At 35.4% G+C, this 15,889-nt stretch overlaps 1 protein-coding gene across 8 annotated transcripts in view; it reads right to left on the bottom strand.

The window, feature by feature from the left end:
* Positions 1-7,078: 7,078 nt before the first annotated feature.
* The window catches only part of ZMYM2 (zinc finger MYM-type containing 2), a 128,067-nt gene continuing 119,256 nt past the window's right edge, over positions 7,079-15,889 (bottom strand). For all 8 annotated transcript variants that reach the window (XM_063650558.1, XM_063650560.1, XM_054447228.2 and 5 more), the window contains 4 exons: positions 11,651-11,765; positions 10,766-11,017; positions 10,025-10,145; positions 7,079-7,969 (listed from right to left, as the gene is read on the bottom strand). In XM_063650558.1, the coding sequence (XP_063506628.1) occupies positions 7,777-7,969; positions 10,025-10,145; positions 10,766-11,017; positions 11,651-11,765 (681 nt within the window). In that variant the 3' untranslated portion in view covers positions 7,079-7,776. The remainder of the gene's footprint in view (positions 7,970-10,024; positions 10,146-10,765; positions 11,018-11,650; positions 11,766-15,889) is intronic.

Below are 15,889 nucleotides of genomic sequence, written 5' to 3'. Positions count from 1 at the left end.
CAAGTGTGAAGGAAATTTCTGTACTACAAAATCCATTTAATTGTGAAACTGAAGTGATCACATCTAACCTTTAACTGAATGTGATTAATCTGCAACACAGTAACATGCTGAAAGGTAAGTATCAAGAGAACAATCTAGTAGAACTGCACAAATGCTTTCCAAGTGAATATGTTTGACTAAAATCATAAGCACATGGACTGATATCAGTATTTGGCAGTATCTACCTGCTTGAAAAGACTTTTTTTTTTTTTTTTTTTTTTTGAGACGGAGTCTCGCTCTGACCTCGTGATCCGCCCACCTCGGCTTCCCAAAATGCAGGGATTACAGGCGTGAGCCACCGCGCCCGGCCTGAAAAGACATTTTCAAAGATGAAATACATTAAAACCTAACAGATGAACATTTGCAATCAATTTTGATCATAGCCAACTACTTACTTTGAACTCCAATTAAGTGAAACAGTCCCCTAAAAAGCATTCTATCCCTCTCATTAGTAGACTCCATTAAGAAAAATTGTACTCAATTATTTCAAATTTTGTCAATTAAAAAATAATATGGACATTCCTCTAAGTACTTACAGAATATCCTCAATGCTGCCTCTTGGTGTGCAAGGCCTAAAATACTGACTCTCTGGGCCTTTACAGAAAAAGCTGACCAACCCCTGAGAGTAAAGAATGGAGAAGTGTTCATGTGTGGCCGGAAAGGTATGGGACAGCAATCCAGCTGCCAGCTGTGTTCCTCTCGGCACTCAGCTGCCGATGTGCAGTTGGGGCAAGCAGGGCAAGTGTACAGAGCACGGCTGGGACTGGCTCTGCTAAGTTCCTTTCCATGTGTCCATCTGCTATCTTCCACAATTTTGCTGCAGGCTCACCTATTATTTTTGTCTCGGCATATGCTTACTAAACATTTGCTCTACCAGTTGAGAACAGGTTCGTGGATGATTGGGGTAGCCTGGAAGGACTACCTATTTCAGTCTGTCACAGAAATGAATGGCCAAGTAGTTTAGGAGCACACGTGGGCTTTTAGACACAAAGACCTAATGTGGATCACAGCTCTGCCACTTCCTAGTTGTGTGACCTTAGGCATTGGCTCATCTTTAAACTGGGGATAATAATGCCAACAATACATCATGGGTTGGCACACAGAAAAGCACTCCAAGAACTATTGCTTTTATTCTCACAGTAACTCTAGGAAAAAAAAAATCTTGCCTCAAACTTATGGCAAACAAGTAGAGAAACGGATGTTTCAAATACTACACCATACTACCTTTGACTAGCCACTTACCTATTACAGCAAAATGAAAAGCAAATGTACCCACAGTTCACAACTTTCTGGAGTTCAGTGTAGATAAACGTTGACATCCGAAAACAAAATGGGAGGAGCAGACTAACACCAAATCCTTCTGTACGTAGTGTGGAGCTGCGCTTAGTTAAGTCTCCTAGGGGAAGGCTTTCACACTTTGAAAACCATAGAACTGTTTTACATTTGCCAACCAATGCACACGAGTATAAAATAAAGTGCCTGAGGAAAATGCCTTTATTATGTTCTATTCCATGCAATTCTATTTAATTTTTTAAAATGTAGGTGGACCACTTTTTAGACTGTAGGTCTTTGGGTTTTTAGCCAAGGTGTTTAAAATGCAACTCTCTGGGAGACTTGCACCCAGACTTACTAAACCCATCTCCAGTGGGCAGACCAGAAACCTCCAGTTTAACGAAATTCACAAGTGATTTTAAGTGTTACTATTTTGAGCAGTACTACAAACCATCAAGTCCTACACCTTCATCTCCTTGGCTCTCACAAATGGAAGGTTACAGGAACTCAAGCGATATTAGTATGCTGAGCAAATCAGGAAAGACACACGCCCACACACAAACGCAAGAGAAGTGCTCAAAGGCACACCAAAAAACAGGTATTTCTTCCTTGATCACAGGTCATATTTCCAATGGTTCCTTTATTTTCAAAATTCTTAAAAGTACTTGTAATCATTGATTCATTCAACAAACCATTTATTAACACCTAATAGGTGCTAGGAACTTTTCTAGGTGCTTGGGATCCAACAGGGAAAAATTCCCTACATTACATTCCAGCCAATTATGTTCTGCTCTTACAGCAAGGCGACTGGTTAAAAATTGAATGAACAAACACTGATTAATAACCTCTAAAGATCGAGAGCCTTCCATCCGGTTCACTGCTATTTTTCAATTTGCTAATCTCTGCACCCTAAGAGCTGGTACCTCTCCCTTTCCAGAATGGGAATAGACCGGTGTAATGGTGAAGTCTGGAACTGCAGTCAGGAGACGGAGCTGTGTCACAAAAAGTAGCTTCTTGGTAAATTACTTGATCAGGGTATTTTACTTCAAAATACAAGTGTGATCATGCTCAATAAGGCCTAAGTGCCCATCTTATTCTGACATTCCAGCCCATTCCCATTTCTCCCAAACTACGCGAAGTCCTTGAGAGGAAGGGCTGGGTCTTAATTCTGTGTTCCCAGCCCTGGAATAGTGTGTGGAAGACTAATCTACTTGTTGAATGAATAAATGACTGGCTCCATGACATGACTGCAGCTCTTCATAAACGTTTATTTACGTGGAATACTTGTAATGCTACAAGTATTGAGGCAAGATGAAAAGTAAAAGAAAGCAATTGTTAAGTGTTTCAAAATTCCGTAATGGCTCTAGAATTGCCATTTGTATTTATGCATGTTCTAACAATTTCATCCATTTTTCTTAAAATCTAATACACGAATTCTAAAGAAGAAAGCCTTCAGTTACCTCTACCAAAGCTAAGCAATTTTAAAAGGGGGAAAAATGACTATGTATTTCATTAGAAGGAAAATTCTAGACCTGACACCAGTTTCCTTATAGAGGTCAGCAATCCCTAATCACCAATTCTGAGATCCAAAAAATTTCTAAAAACCTAGTTTTTCCATAAGTTTGTGAGAAAAATTGACCTAAACTATGTAAGGCAGACAGCTTACTGCCTTACATAGTTAATCCCCGTTACTATGAACGTACTAACATTTGATTATGGGGTGTTGTCCCAGGCCCCATTGAGGGTGTTATGTAATCTACATTATATATATTATCTCTGAAAAGGAGAAAATTCTGAATTCTAAAACCCTAAGGGTTTCAGATAAAGGATTATAGTATACTTATAAACAAAGAAATAAAAGCAATGGAAGCCTCATGCTGTATACTATTTGTATACTATTGCCATCTGCTGATGTCGATATAGAACTACAAATATGTAATCCAAATGGGAAGATGTCATCTCGCTTACAGGGTTAAGAGCAGCACACTCATAACTTGGAAAATAGTTGAGATTTTATTTTCAAAAGTAATTATTATAAAAAAATCCTTAGTGAAGTTTTAAAAAACCTCTACAAAGTTTGCAAGAATTTGTGTGCTCCATCCATCCTACATAACCTAGAAGTTGGATTACTCATCTTGATTCAATGTACTTGAACACCTTTTAGATTTATCTTTAGTGCATGGTGAGGGTGCTCTAGCTACCCCTTTTGGGTGCTATTTTTAACTCCTTTTGTATTAAGTTGGGCTGAAAGCCACAGATAAGGACTGATGCCATCAACACCGTACCATCAAAATATTCAGAAATTGCTCTACTGACCATTTCCAACAGAGCTAAAAGCAATGTCCAGGTTACAGAATCTCATGTTTTATATACCATATAATCACAGGTGGTAGTAATTCTCTCTATGAAACCTATTCTAGACCATAATGGCCTTTTGGGGTACTTCTGTGTGTCCACAATCATCTCTTTCTATCCTACCATAAATATTCTAAGTTCCCTAGGAGTTAAATGTACTATATGTCTTGTTTACCCCACAAAGATGTAAGTTTTTGAACACTAATGTCTTCTTTTACTTTCTCTTCCTCCCTAACTACCATGGTTAGCAGCAGCCTTTTAGCACAGAGGACACATATAACAAATATTAAGTTTTGTGATAATGAATTTTAGTGTGCTGCATTTACTTCTGAGGAGTTATCTGAATTGGACTTTTAAAATTAGGCCTAATATGTTTTCAGTGTTAAGGCTATTTTAGAGATCTTTCTCCTCTCCAGGAAAAATGTGTGTTTAAATAAATCACAAGGATTCAGTGTAAGCCATCCAGAAAGAATAAAAGACCTAAGATCCCCAAAAGAGCTACAATTGTTCTTTTCATTGCACAAGAGAAAATATGCTGTTAAGATTGATACCTCTTAACAACTAATGGTCTGTGGCCCTCTCTTTGGTTCTATTCTTAACATTTACAGGTTAAATCTTACATTGTCTTTCTTTCCCAAAAGGCCTAAATTCATGAACTTGTTTTAACTCAGTAACTAATTAGGACATCACTTGCCCAGATTTTAGGGACCCTCTCTTTTCCACTTCATTACAAGGCAGGGGATCACAGTCACTTATTTGAGGTGTCCCTGACATCTAACTTCCGAGTAAATAAAAAAAAGTACAAATTGGGACAGCACTTTAGGTTGTTTCTATTCTCAGATCCAAACTGATACAGATAACCTGTTCTGGTCATCAACTTCTAAATTGATATAATCCTCAGAACACAGTAGAATGGAATAAATGAAATTCAAAATCTTCTCTAAACATGAGTAAGGGGCTTATTAAGGGGGAAATCCAAAAGTATGTAATTTAAAGAAATTTATTCTTTAAAAATATTTTCATGTACACTTTCATGACTATTTTGAGGGGAACAAGGAGATTATCCTACAGTCAATATTAGCTTAAAAACATAAGTGACATGTATAACAATACATTTTGGAAATAACTGGCATAATAAAAATGCAAATGTTTGTAGTTATTTAAGGCTGCAAGATATTTAAGATCTCAGATTAAATGAACCCACATTAGAGTAATGCAAACCAAAACTTGCAATTTTATGATTTCTTCATACTATAACCCTTAATACTATGCATAAAGAAGTTACCCCATTCCCAAGTCATAACTAGAAAGGACAAAGGGAAAGTCTGTCAGAAAAAACAGTGATAAATTTGAATGCACAGTACAATATGCATCCTCCTCCTACTTCAATGCTTAACATACTGACAACAACCCCATTTAATAAAAGAAAACCATGAGTTACTATTTAAGCAAAAATTATTTTTATGGAAAAAAAAAGTTGAGCTTCTTGCCTAGAAAAATCCTTTAATATCTATGTTACCTAATACAGTAAAACCTTTTAAAATGTGTTAATGAAGATTCAATTTGCATGGGAAATCCACTTTCTTCAATGTGGATAAATATTTTTCACTGGATCATTTTAAATGGCAAAATCTTCAGAAAACAGAACAGAAAAATATAGCATCTTCAATAAACATTTCAAGACAATAAAGTTATATTTACAGGATGCTATCTATAATCAGAGATCACCTAGAAGCGAAAGGAAATTGCTATCATTTCATTGTCCTTTTCTCAGCAGTCAACTATGACCACATAAACTAAGATCCAAGAATCAATGAAATGTGTTCTAGGTGAAGTGAGTTTCACAGAACAAACAATTCTCATAAAATAAGTTTTTCTTTTTCTTTTCCCCCTGAGAATCAAGTTAATCTATCGTTGGATTGCAATCAAGACAAAGACAAGAGCTCTAAATCCTCAATCATGTCAAGATCAAAATTATGTAGACATTTCCACTTAGAAAAGCTAAAAATGTACAAATGAAGAAACTGTAAATAGCAAGACAAGGTGCTTGATAGTAGTACTATGGCAGAAATTCATGGTATTTGGTAACATATACAATAAGTGACACCTGGGAAAAACTTTATTGCTCTTGATGGAATATAGCACCACTTTGAAGACTAAAAGATGGTTAAAATTAACCACCTTTTAATCAACAATAGGCATTAATAGGAAAAGTGCTTAAAGAAGTAGTTCTGGAAAAAGGTTAAGTTAGAGGAAATTTTTGTATTATATATTTTAAGTGTTACCCACTTGTCTTCGTTAAATAGACAATCAGCAATCTATTTTAGTAATGTATTATCAGATTTGCTACTATCAGTCTGATTATCACTCAACAATATAAAATCAAGGGACCGAAAAGTCATTCAACTTATAAAACAAGTTAGAACATTATAAAGTAATTTTTTATGCCAAAACATTCAGATAATTATTGCTTAAATATACAATAATGACACCTGTGAAATTTTCCAAATCAGAATTGAGAAAATTTCTTTTGTGTGCTGTAACATTTATCCTACGGGAGAGAGGAGTATCTAAGGATGTGTAGCAATTGCTAGCCACTATGGAAAATAGCTCAATTTTCCCCTGAACAATTTCTAAACACTAATGCTACCATGGTCATTCAGGAATCAGAAGAAAACATGATTACACACATGCTAGAAAACAGCCAAATGATTTCAAGATAATTTGCAGCTAGCACTTTGTTCAGTCTTTAGAAAGTAGATTTTAAGTTTCCTTATTCTAAAAGAAAAGGTCTGAACAGATAAATTGCTATGCAGAAGCACAAAGTGTTTTTTTTTAATGCAATCTTCTATAAGAAGTAATTTCAAAAGCCAAACAATCTAATATTAAATGGGATTTCCTCTGAGATTGACTTTCTCTATTAGTTTCTTTCTTTGTTCCTCAATCATCTGCAATATCAGAATTACTACACTGGTAATCTTCATAATAAAATGTGATCCTGTCTTATTTAACATGGCTTGACTTTCTATAACTATTTCAGGAGTGGAATTTCTAAAAACAATTTTATCCAATGTAAACAGGCACAAGAATTCTGATAAAATTGCTAAGTTTTAGAGTACTACACAGGTAACATTGCAGCATGATCTGTATCCTTAAGAGGAAAAAAAAAGAAATAAAAATCAAACCTCTATAAATGAAGAGGATTTCAGATACTTATGGCTGGCATAAAAGAAAACAGAATTTTATACTTTCACCAGACATTTTTACAAAGGAAATGTCTTGATGATCTTGTTTTCAACTTACAATCATTTATATATATATATATGTATATACACACACACATACATACATATATATACATATATATATTTGTTTTTTTATTGATTGGGTGATGCAGAAAGCCACAAATGAGAAAAGGACACTAAGGTTTTAATAAGGGGAACAAAAAATTGTTTTCACCAGTATAGATTCACATTACAGTACACCAATATTGACAGCATTCTCTTGTCTATTTTTGGTACAGAAGATGGTATCTCTCTACATAACCTTGTAAGGCTTCAGTAACTAAAATGTAAAACAAAACAAAACAAAACAAAACAAAACAAAACAAAACCCCGAAACAAAACAAAAACCCCAGCCTATTAGTTTACAGTTTATTTTAAAAATTCCGAAAGACACTGCAAGTTCTAAACTTTTAGTAGTGCTACCCATACACAACCATCTGGTTAAGAACCCAGTAAAAGAGCCCCCTTCCAAGGAAGCTTTGCAACAGTAGAGTTGTGCAATATGGATGTTTCTTACTACAAGAAAAAAATTATACATGGCACATTCTCATTCATATTCTGTAATGTAAAAAGTTACAAACATACCTAATCAAATAAATAATAATAAAAAAAGAATCTGAATGTATTTGTTAAGTATCCTAAAACCACTACATAGAATAATGGCAACTTTCACTCACAGATTATTTACATGGTAATACCCAGCGTGGGTACACTGCTACAAAACTCAAAACAGAAGGAGTAAACTTGAAATGTTTTCCATAATAAAGATCTAGCAGCATGACTATCTAATGCTGTTTTATCCCGATTGCTTCTGCAACGTTCCTTTTTAGTCTGTGTCTTCATCCAGTTCATAATTGTCTTTATCATAAATATCTTTTACTAGAAGAACCCGTACAAGCATATTTTCCAAGGTGTTTCGGTCCAGTGAAGTAGACGTATACCAGACAGGGCTATCTGTAGAACTAGAACATTCTGGTTGCAAATAAAAAACATCCATCCTCTGATTAAGATTCTGTGGACTTTGGAGGCGGGAGGAAAGAGAGAAAAAGTCAATTTCACAAAATACACACAAAATTTCCACAACTTTTTCTTTTTTCAAGAATAATTCAGACGCCATTAATCACATTATATGACCAGACCCTATGCCCCACTGTCTCCATTATTCTGTCATTAGAATATTCTCAGAGTTATTTTCTGAGATAGAGATTATTTCCCACAATTTTAACTCGACTTCACTAAATCCAAGACACTATCAATAGACACACCACTCATTATTTTAATGCTACCATTAAGCAAGTAAAACACTGCCAATTATGATTTCAAGATGCAACAATTTAAACTGTGCATCCCAGTTTCAGAAATAGTGAAATGTGAAAATGTCTTAGAATTGATGAAATATGTATGGCAGCACATAAAATTAAAAAATTCTTACAGCATTACATAACAGAAACTTAATTTTTAAAATACCAACAAGGTAATAGTGAGATAGGAATTTCCTACTAACAAATAGTTACTACCAACTGAAGACGCTGACACTATTGCAGCCAAATAGGACTACCCTAAACCATGGTGAGAAATACAGGCTGAGCATCCCTAATTCAAAAATCCAAAATCTGAAACTCTTTGCCAAAATGACACCAAAAGTGGAAAGTTCCACACCTGACCTCATGTGAGGAGTTCGCACCCAAAACACAGGCACATAACACACAGGTTATTCAGCAACCCCAAGGGGAAAATAAAATCACCTTCAGGCTATGCATAAATAAAATTATCTTCAGGCTACATGTATAAGGTGTATATGAAATATAAATGAATTTCATGTTTACAGTTGGGTCCCAGCCCTAAGACATCTTATAATGTATATGCAAATATTCCAAAATCCGAAAAAATCTGAAATCTAAAACACTTCTGGTCAGAAGCATTTTGGATAAGGGGCATTCAACTTGTACTAATATCATCCTATACATGATACTATTGTTTTTACAAGTTCTTGAGGGCCATCCTGGGGACTTGTGATTTATAGATTTGTTTAAACAGGGAAATACATTTTGAATTCATGCTGACCTTCTGAAAATTAGAGAGTGCTTACTTAAAACAACAGGCAAGCATAAAATAATCTATGGTCTCTAAACGTTTTATTGGCTTAAACTTTTTAAAATGCCTGTTGGTCTGAGATTGGGGGAAAAAAAAAATTCCAGAACATGATTCCATTTTTCATACCTGCTTGACTGTTTTCTCTTAAATGTAAATACTTCACTTACATTTCCACCTATCTATACTACCTTTGAGCATACCTTTACACCGGACATTGGCAAACTACAGTCAGCCACCTGCTTATGTGAAGTTTTATTATAACACAGCCACATGCCATGAATTTATATACAGTATATGGCTGCTTTCTAGTTACAAGAGAATCGATTAGTTACAATAGTGATTCTATAGCCCAAAAAGCCTAAAATATTTACCATCTGACCGTTTAAGAAAAAGTTTGTGTCCCTTGCTTTGCTGTCATTGGAATTGCTGTAATTTAAAAGACAATGACAGGCGCAATGGCTCATGCCTGTAATTCCAGCACTTTGGGAGGCTGAGGCACGAGGACGGCTTGAGGTCAGGAGCTCAAGACCAGCCTGGGCAACACAGTGAGATCCTGTCTCTACAAAAAGTACAAAAATTAGCCAGCTATGGAGGCACATGCCTGCAATCCCAGCTACTCAGGAGGCAGAGGTGGGAGGATCGCTTAAGCCCAGGAGTTTGAGGTTGCAATGAACTATGATCATGTGCCACTGTACTCCAGCCTCGGCGAGAGAGCAAGACCCCATCTCCAAAAGCAAATGACAGCAGTAGAAATTTCATTAGTAGAGAGTGATTTCTTAACATTTGCTTAAACTCTTAAGTATGATGTATAAGCTGGGTATTTCAAAATAAAAGATTATAACTGAATGAACTTGGGTATAACTGAGAGAGAAGAAATCTGAGAAAGAATCCATTTAAAAAAGTCACTTCTTGGTAATGTTAAATTTAAACCAGCCAACTTCTACCACCATTTTTAAAAGTTAAGTATCATTAACACTCACCTTTTAGACAAGTAGCATTCAAACATTTTCACAGGACATCTGGAAGGATTGGCTGTGTTTTCAATTTGTTCAAATACTGGCTCATCATCTTCATGTTTTCTTTTTCCAGTAGTAATTTTATCTTAAAAAATAAAAGTGAAATAAACCTAAACTAATCTTGAAGAAAGATATAAACATCACTCCTAGTGTCTGTTATACCAAAGAATAGGACCAGGTGCCCCTTGGAGTTTTAAGTTATGGCTTCTGGTAATGTACAATTTTTCAAACAAAAGGAACTGAGACACCTTAAGACATAGGTTGTCTTATTTTATAAAACTGACAGTCCTTAGGTTCTTAACAAGTGACCCAGGTGGTCTTTAGTAAGGCAAGGTTTGGATATCCCTACCATAGACAATCCCAAAATAGAAATCTGGGCCACACGTGGTGGCTCACGCCTGTAATCCCAGCACTTTGGGAGGCCGAGGTGGGTGGATCACCTGAGGTCGGGGGTTCGAGACCAGCCTCACCAACATGGAGAAACCCTGTCTCTACTAAAAATACAAAGTTAGCCAGGCATGGTGGCGCCTGCCTGTAATCCCAGCCACTCAGGAGGCTGAGGGAGGAGAATTGCTTGAACCCAGGAGGTGGAGGTTGCAGTGAGCCGAGACTGCACCACTGCACTCCAGCCTGGGCAAAAAGAGTGAAACTCTGTCTCAAAAAAAATTTAAAAATAAAAATAAAAATAGAAATCTGTTACACTACCTTCATTATCTGTTCCACATAAGGAAGACACTTGGTATCGAAGACACGCTTTGTTTTCCATCGTTAAAGGATTTTTTTTCCAATGCCTAAACACAGTGCCAAAGGAAAGTCTTAAGTGTTGTTCCACTGTTTTCAGGCCAAAATACTTAGTGTTAAAGTAGAACAGTGTATTCAGAAGAGCTACTGGAGAGTGTGATCCTAGTTGTTTTATCCTCCAGAGATAGTCTTCTTCAACTCGAGAGAATATTGACCCTTAAATAGAGAGAACTATTTTAAAAGAATTATAATAGATAAAAGTTTTCATTTAACCATCTAGAAGCAGACACAGTTAATTTAAGGACAAATCTATACCAATTCTCCTTTCATATTAGATCAACTAGAATAATTTTAGAATTACCTATGCAGCTCTTTAACAATACAGAGGCTACTATGGAACTATTATTATCTATGGAATAAGGGACTGGATGTTTGCTTCTGTTCTTCAGTAGGACAAGCAAACAGTGGTCAGAAAACAGTGTAAATCCTTTTAAAATTAAAATTCAGGAATTGAAATTCCTGAAAAAAATTGGTGACTCCACATACATACATATTTTCTTCACATATTGAAAACAGTGGTTTAAGAGAAATTTACATCAGAAGCTCCACTGGAAGGCTTAAGATATGAACATCCAGTCTCATACTCCAGAGAAAGTAGATTACATTTCTAGTTATTGACCACATTTGTTTCTAATTCAACAAGAGATGAAAGGCAGATGAGCTCAAGAGTAAGTGTTCAGAAAATGTTATCAAATTTAAGTGACTTAATTATAATATTTTCAAACATACTCTGTAAAAATAACAATCCTAATATCAAGAGAGCAACACCTTTATTTAAAATAGCATTACCATCTGGAAGTATGCTTGGTTGCCAGCTTCGCAGTATTTTATTCAATTCTTGCTCAAATGTTTGGTATCCAGGATCAATAAATATGTTGTCTTTTCGATTACTTCCACACAAATACTACAAAAAAAAAAAAGCCCCACAAACTTTCTTGAAAGAAAATCAGCTGATTATAGTAAACATATTACACTCCGTATTTAAGAAAAAAATAAACCTTTATGTCTTTGAAATGCATACTAAAACATGACTGATTTTATGTATGCACCTAGAAATTATAAAGAATCACAAATTATCAACAAATCTGTTGCTTGGAACACTCAAAGCTGAAATACACACCCCAGAATCAAGAATGTAAAAACTGGATGACAATCTTCAGTCTGTCAGACAAAAAAAACCAGAATATTTGACTCCAGTGTTTATTATATAGTGCATGAAGAAAAATGTAAATTTTAAAATAAAAGTGTTTTTTTTCTTTTTAGTTTTTTTTTCTTATAAAGAGTTATAATTAAGGTAATGACTAAAGAAAAACACTGAGTGGTAAGGATGAGATGAAATGTTATCTGTAGCTATTGAAAGCTCTCTTCTAGCACTCTGACTTTGTCAGGCTAACGCTTTTTTCTTATTGTCTCTATATTCCTAATTCTCCACCTGTAAAACAGTGCAAATTTATGAATCTTGTAACTTACTGTCACAAACCTAGAAAAATCTTAACAGTGACGGTGGTTACAGAATCATTTAAAGTATAAACATTAGTGGGACTTAAAGAGAAAATAACATAAAATTATATGATAATAGCACAAAGAATGGAAGGCAAGAATTGGGAGTACAGTGTTCTAAGGCTCTTAAACTACATGTGAAGTAATATAATATTATTTGAATGTAGACATGTTAATTAAAGATGCAGATTGTAAACCTAAGGTAACAAGTAAAACTTAAGAGGTACAAATAATAAACCAATAGTGGAAATAAAGTGGAATCACAAAACATATTAATTCAAAGGAAGGCAGAAAAAGATGGAAAAATAAAGAACAGATAGAATACAAAACAACCAGAAGGATAACAGATTTTAATTCAATGACAGCAGTGATCATATTACATGTAAAAGGTCTAAGCCAAGGTTAGGAAACTAGAGTCCTGGAGCCATATCTGGCCCATGCCTATTTTTATAAAGTGCTCTTGGAATACAGACATACTGGTTCATTTGCATACTGTACAGCAGCTTTCATGTTACAGCAGTTTTCATGTTACAGCATAGTTGAATCTCTGCACGATAGACAAGCATGACCTGTAACCATGGACCATTTGGTTCTTTATTTAAAAAGTCTGTTGGTCCCTGGTCTAAACAGCAATTAAAAGACAGATACTGGGGTGAGATACAGGCTCATGCCTGTAATCTCAGCACTTTGGGAGGCCAAGCCAAGCAGGCAGCTTGAGCTCAGGAGTTCAAGACCAGCCTGGGCAAGATGGTGAAACCCCATCTCTACAAAAAATACAAAAATTAGCCAGGCATGGTGGCATGTGCCTGTAGCTCCAGCTACTTGATAGGCTGAGGCAGGAGAATCACTTGGGCCTGGGAGGTCAAAGCTGCAGTGAGCCATGAGATCACACCACTGCACTCTAGCCTGGGACAGAGCGAGACCCAGTCTCAAGGGAAAAAAAAAAAAAAAAAAAAAAGAGACAGATATTGTCGGATTCAATTTTTTTAAAGGCAAGGTTCAACAATATGCTGTCTACAAAAAGCCTATTTTAAATAAAAGAACAGATAAGTAAAAAGTAAGAAAGAAAAAATGTACACCATGTATACACTAATCAAAACATAAGAATGCCATCATCTGAGTTGATCCAATGTTATTCAAACTAGTCAAAGGAATATTAGTCAGCAAAATTCTAAAATAGTAGAACTAAAACTCCTAATTAATGTCTTTCAAATACAATGATAGACCAACTGATAAAAGCCTGGCAAAACAAGAAAGTGACAATGCTAGGTTTCTCCCCTGCTTTTAGGTTAGTCAAAGGGTCGATGCTCTAAAAATAGCATTTCCTAAACTACCTGGAGATCCTCATTGTTATGAATGAGAACAGCAGTGATTGATTAAAATATAACATCATGATTCCAGCTATTTAACGTGACTATAAACTTTTGTATTGTTCTGGATTTCTAAATATACAAACTTAGTTGGGTATTACATAAAACAATCACTAAAGTAAAATCCCCAAGTTTAGAATAGCAATTTATATTTTTTGCTTTTATCATAAAGCAACATGTGTAATAAAAAATGACGGAAACGATTCTGAAATAATTATTTTCATCTGTAAATCTAGTACAAAGAGAAAATTTCTATGTAACATTCAGAACCTTAGCAATAGTAATAAACCAAAAACTAAGTTCCCAACTCAGCTCTACTAAAAGCAGTTCCTAAATGAAGTGCCAACACTTAATCCTCCTGAAAAGGTTTCTCTAGGCAATCCATGATAAATGATCCGCTGCTCTTGTTACAGAATGAATTACAAAATGTTTTATTACTCATTGTGGTAGTATGGGAAGCAATGCCATATTATTGTTGCTGTTATTTTCCACCATAGGCAGTCACAACTTACAAACATCTAATCTATACACATATGGTTGCCTTAGCACCAAAGCCCTTGCAACCAATGAGAATCTACAGAAGAAATTCTGTGTGTGGTTTCAGGAACAGAGGCAAAGGAGAAGCTGCGAAGAAAAGCAGCAACTTATAGTAACTAATCCTAGAGAAAACTCCTTGATATAATAGGGCTGTCTGAAGAGTAGATTTCTTAATAAAAAAAATCATCACAGAAAGTCTTCAATTATGGGATTTGAATTCATAAGTATCTTTTTTTTTGAGACAGAGTCTTACTCTGTTGCCAGGCTGGAATGCAGTGGCGCAATCCCGGCTCATGCAACCTCCGCCTCCAGGGTTCAAGCGATTCTCCTGCCTCAGCCTCCCGAGTAGCTGAGATTACAGGCACGTGCCACCATGCCCGGATAATTTTTGTATTTTTAGTAGAGACAGGGTTTCACTATGTTGGCCAGGATGGTCTCCATCTCTTGACCTTGTGATCTGCCTGCCTCAGTCTCCCAAAGTGCTGAGATTACAGGCATGAGATACTGCGCCCAGCCAATAAAAGTATCTTTTTTAAAAATATATATAAATTCCTTTTTTAAGAGTTACTGGTCTCTCATTTCACTTAGATTTCTTTGGGACTATACATGAGAGAACTAGAGTTCCCTAAATGATTTTGGAACATCTGTAAAGAGCAGTACTGAATGATAAAAATGTAACATGTTATACATTTTTTTATTCTAGTAGCCACATTTTAAAAGTTAAAAAGAAACAAGTTTAATATTTTACTTAACCCAATATATCCAAAACATGTAATCCCAACATATAATATAAAAATATTTAACATTTTAAAAATACCAATTCTTTGAAATCTTGTATATATTTTACACTCAGAACACTTCTCATTTCAGACTAGCCACATTTCAAAGGCCCTGTTTCTTATGGATAAAAAATGCTTTGTAGGGCAAAGCAGCACATTGACAGATATCTACTTAAACAGAAATTACGGTACTAGTACTTGAGAAGCAAAATGAAAATCTCTTAAAACACAGCTAACAGAGAGTTGAAAAGCATGTATTTTAGATATGTTCAGACTATTGGCATGTTTGTTCAGACAAGTATTGTCACTAATATGACAAACATATGGTCAAATGTTTCGGAGAGCTAGCTAAAGCAAGAAACACTATGTGCAACAATATACATAACAATTTATAAAATTAAATAAATATTGGGAATATAAGACATTCATAATTTGAGGGCTATTAGATAGATTCTACTTCTAAGTCTCTCAAATCAGTTGTTTTATTAAATGTTATATGAATAAAGCTTCATTAAGAATAATATAAAATAACCCACCATTAATTTAAGCTATCAATCAGTAGTTCTGCACAATAATTTGTGTTTCAATGAAAATATTCCAGCTTTCAGATGCCTACGCCCAAGAAAAAAAAATTTCAAGTACCATCTTTAAAAACACTTAAAACTGGCCGGGTGCGGTGGCTCACGTCTGTAATCCCAGCACTGTGGGAGGCCGAGGCGGGCGGATCATGAGGTCAGGAGATCGAGACCATCCTGGCTAAAACGGTGAAACCCCGTCTTTACTAAAAATACAAAAAATTAGCCGGGCGTGGTGGTGGGCGCCTGTAGTCCCAGCTATTTGGG

This window comes from Pongo pygmaeus, chromosome 14, assembly GCF_028885625.2.
Source record: "Pongo pygmaeus isolate AG05252 chromosome 14, NHGRI_mPonPyg2-v2.0_pri, whole genome shotgun sequence".
NCBI classification, from domain to species: Eukaryota; Metazoa; Chordata; class Mammalia; order Primates; family Hominidae; genus Pongo; species Pongo pygmaeus.
This window is presented reverse-complemented; position numbering and strand designations above follow the sequence as displayed.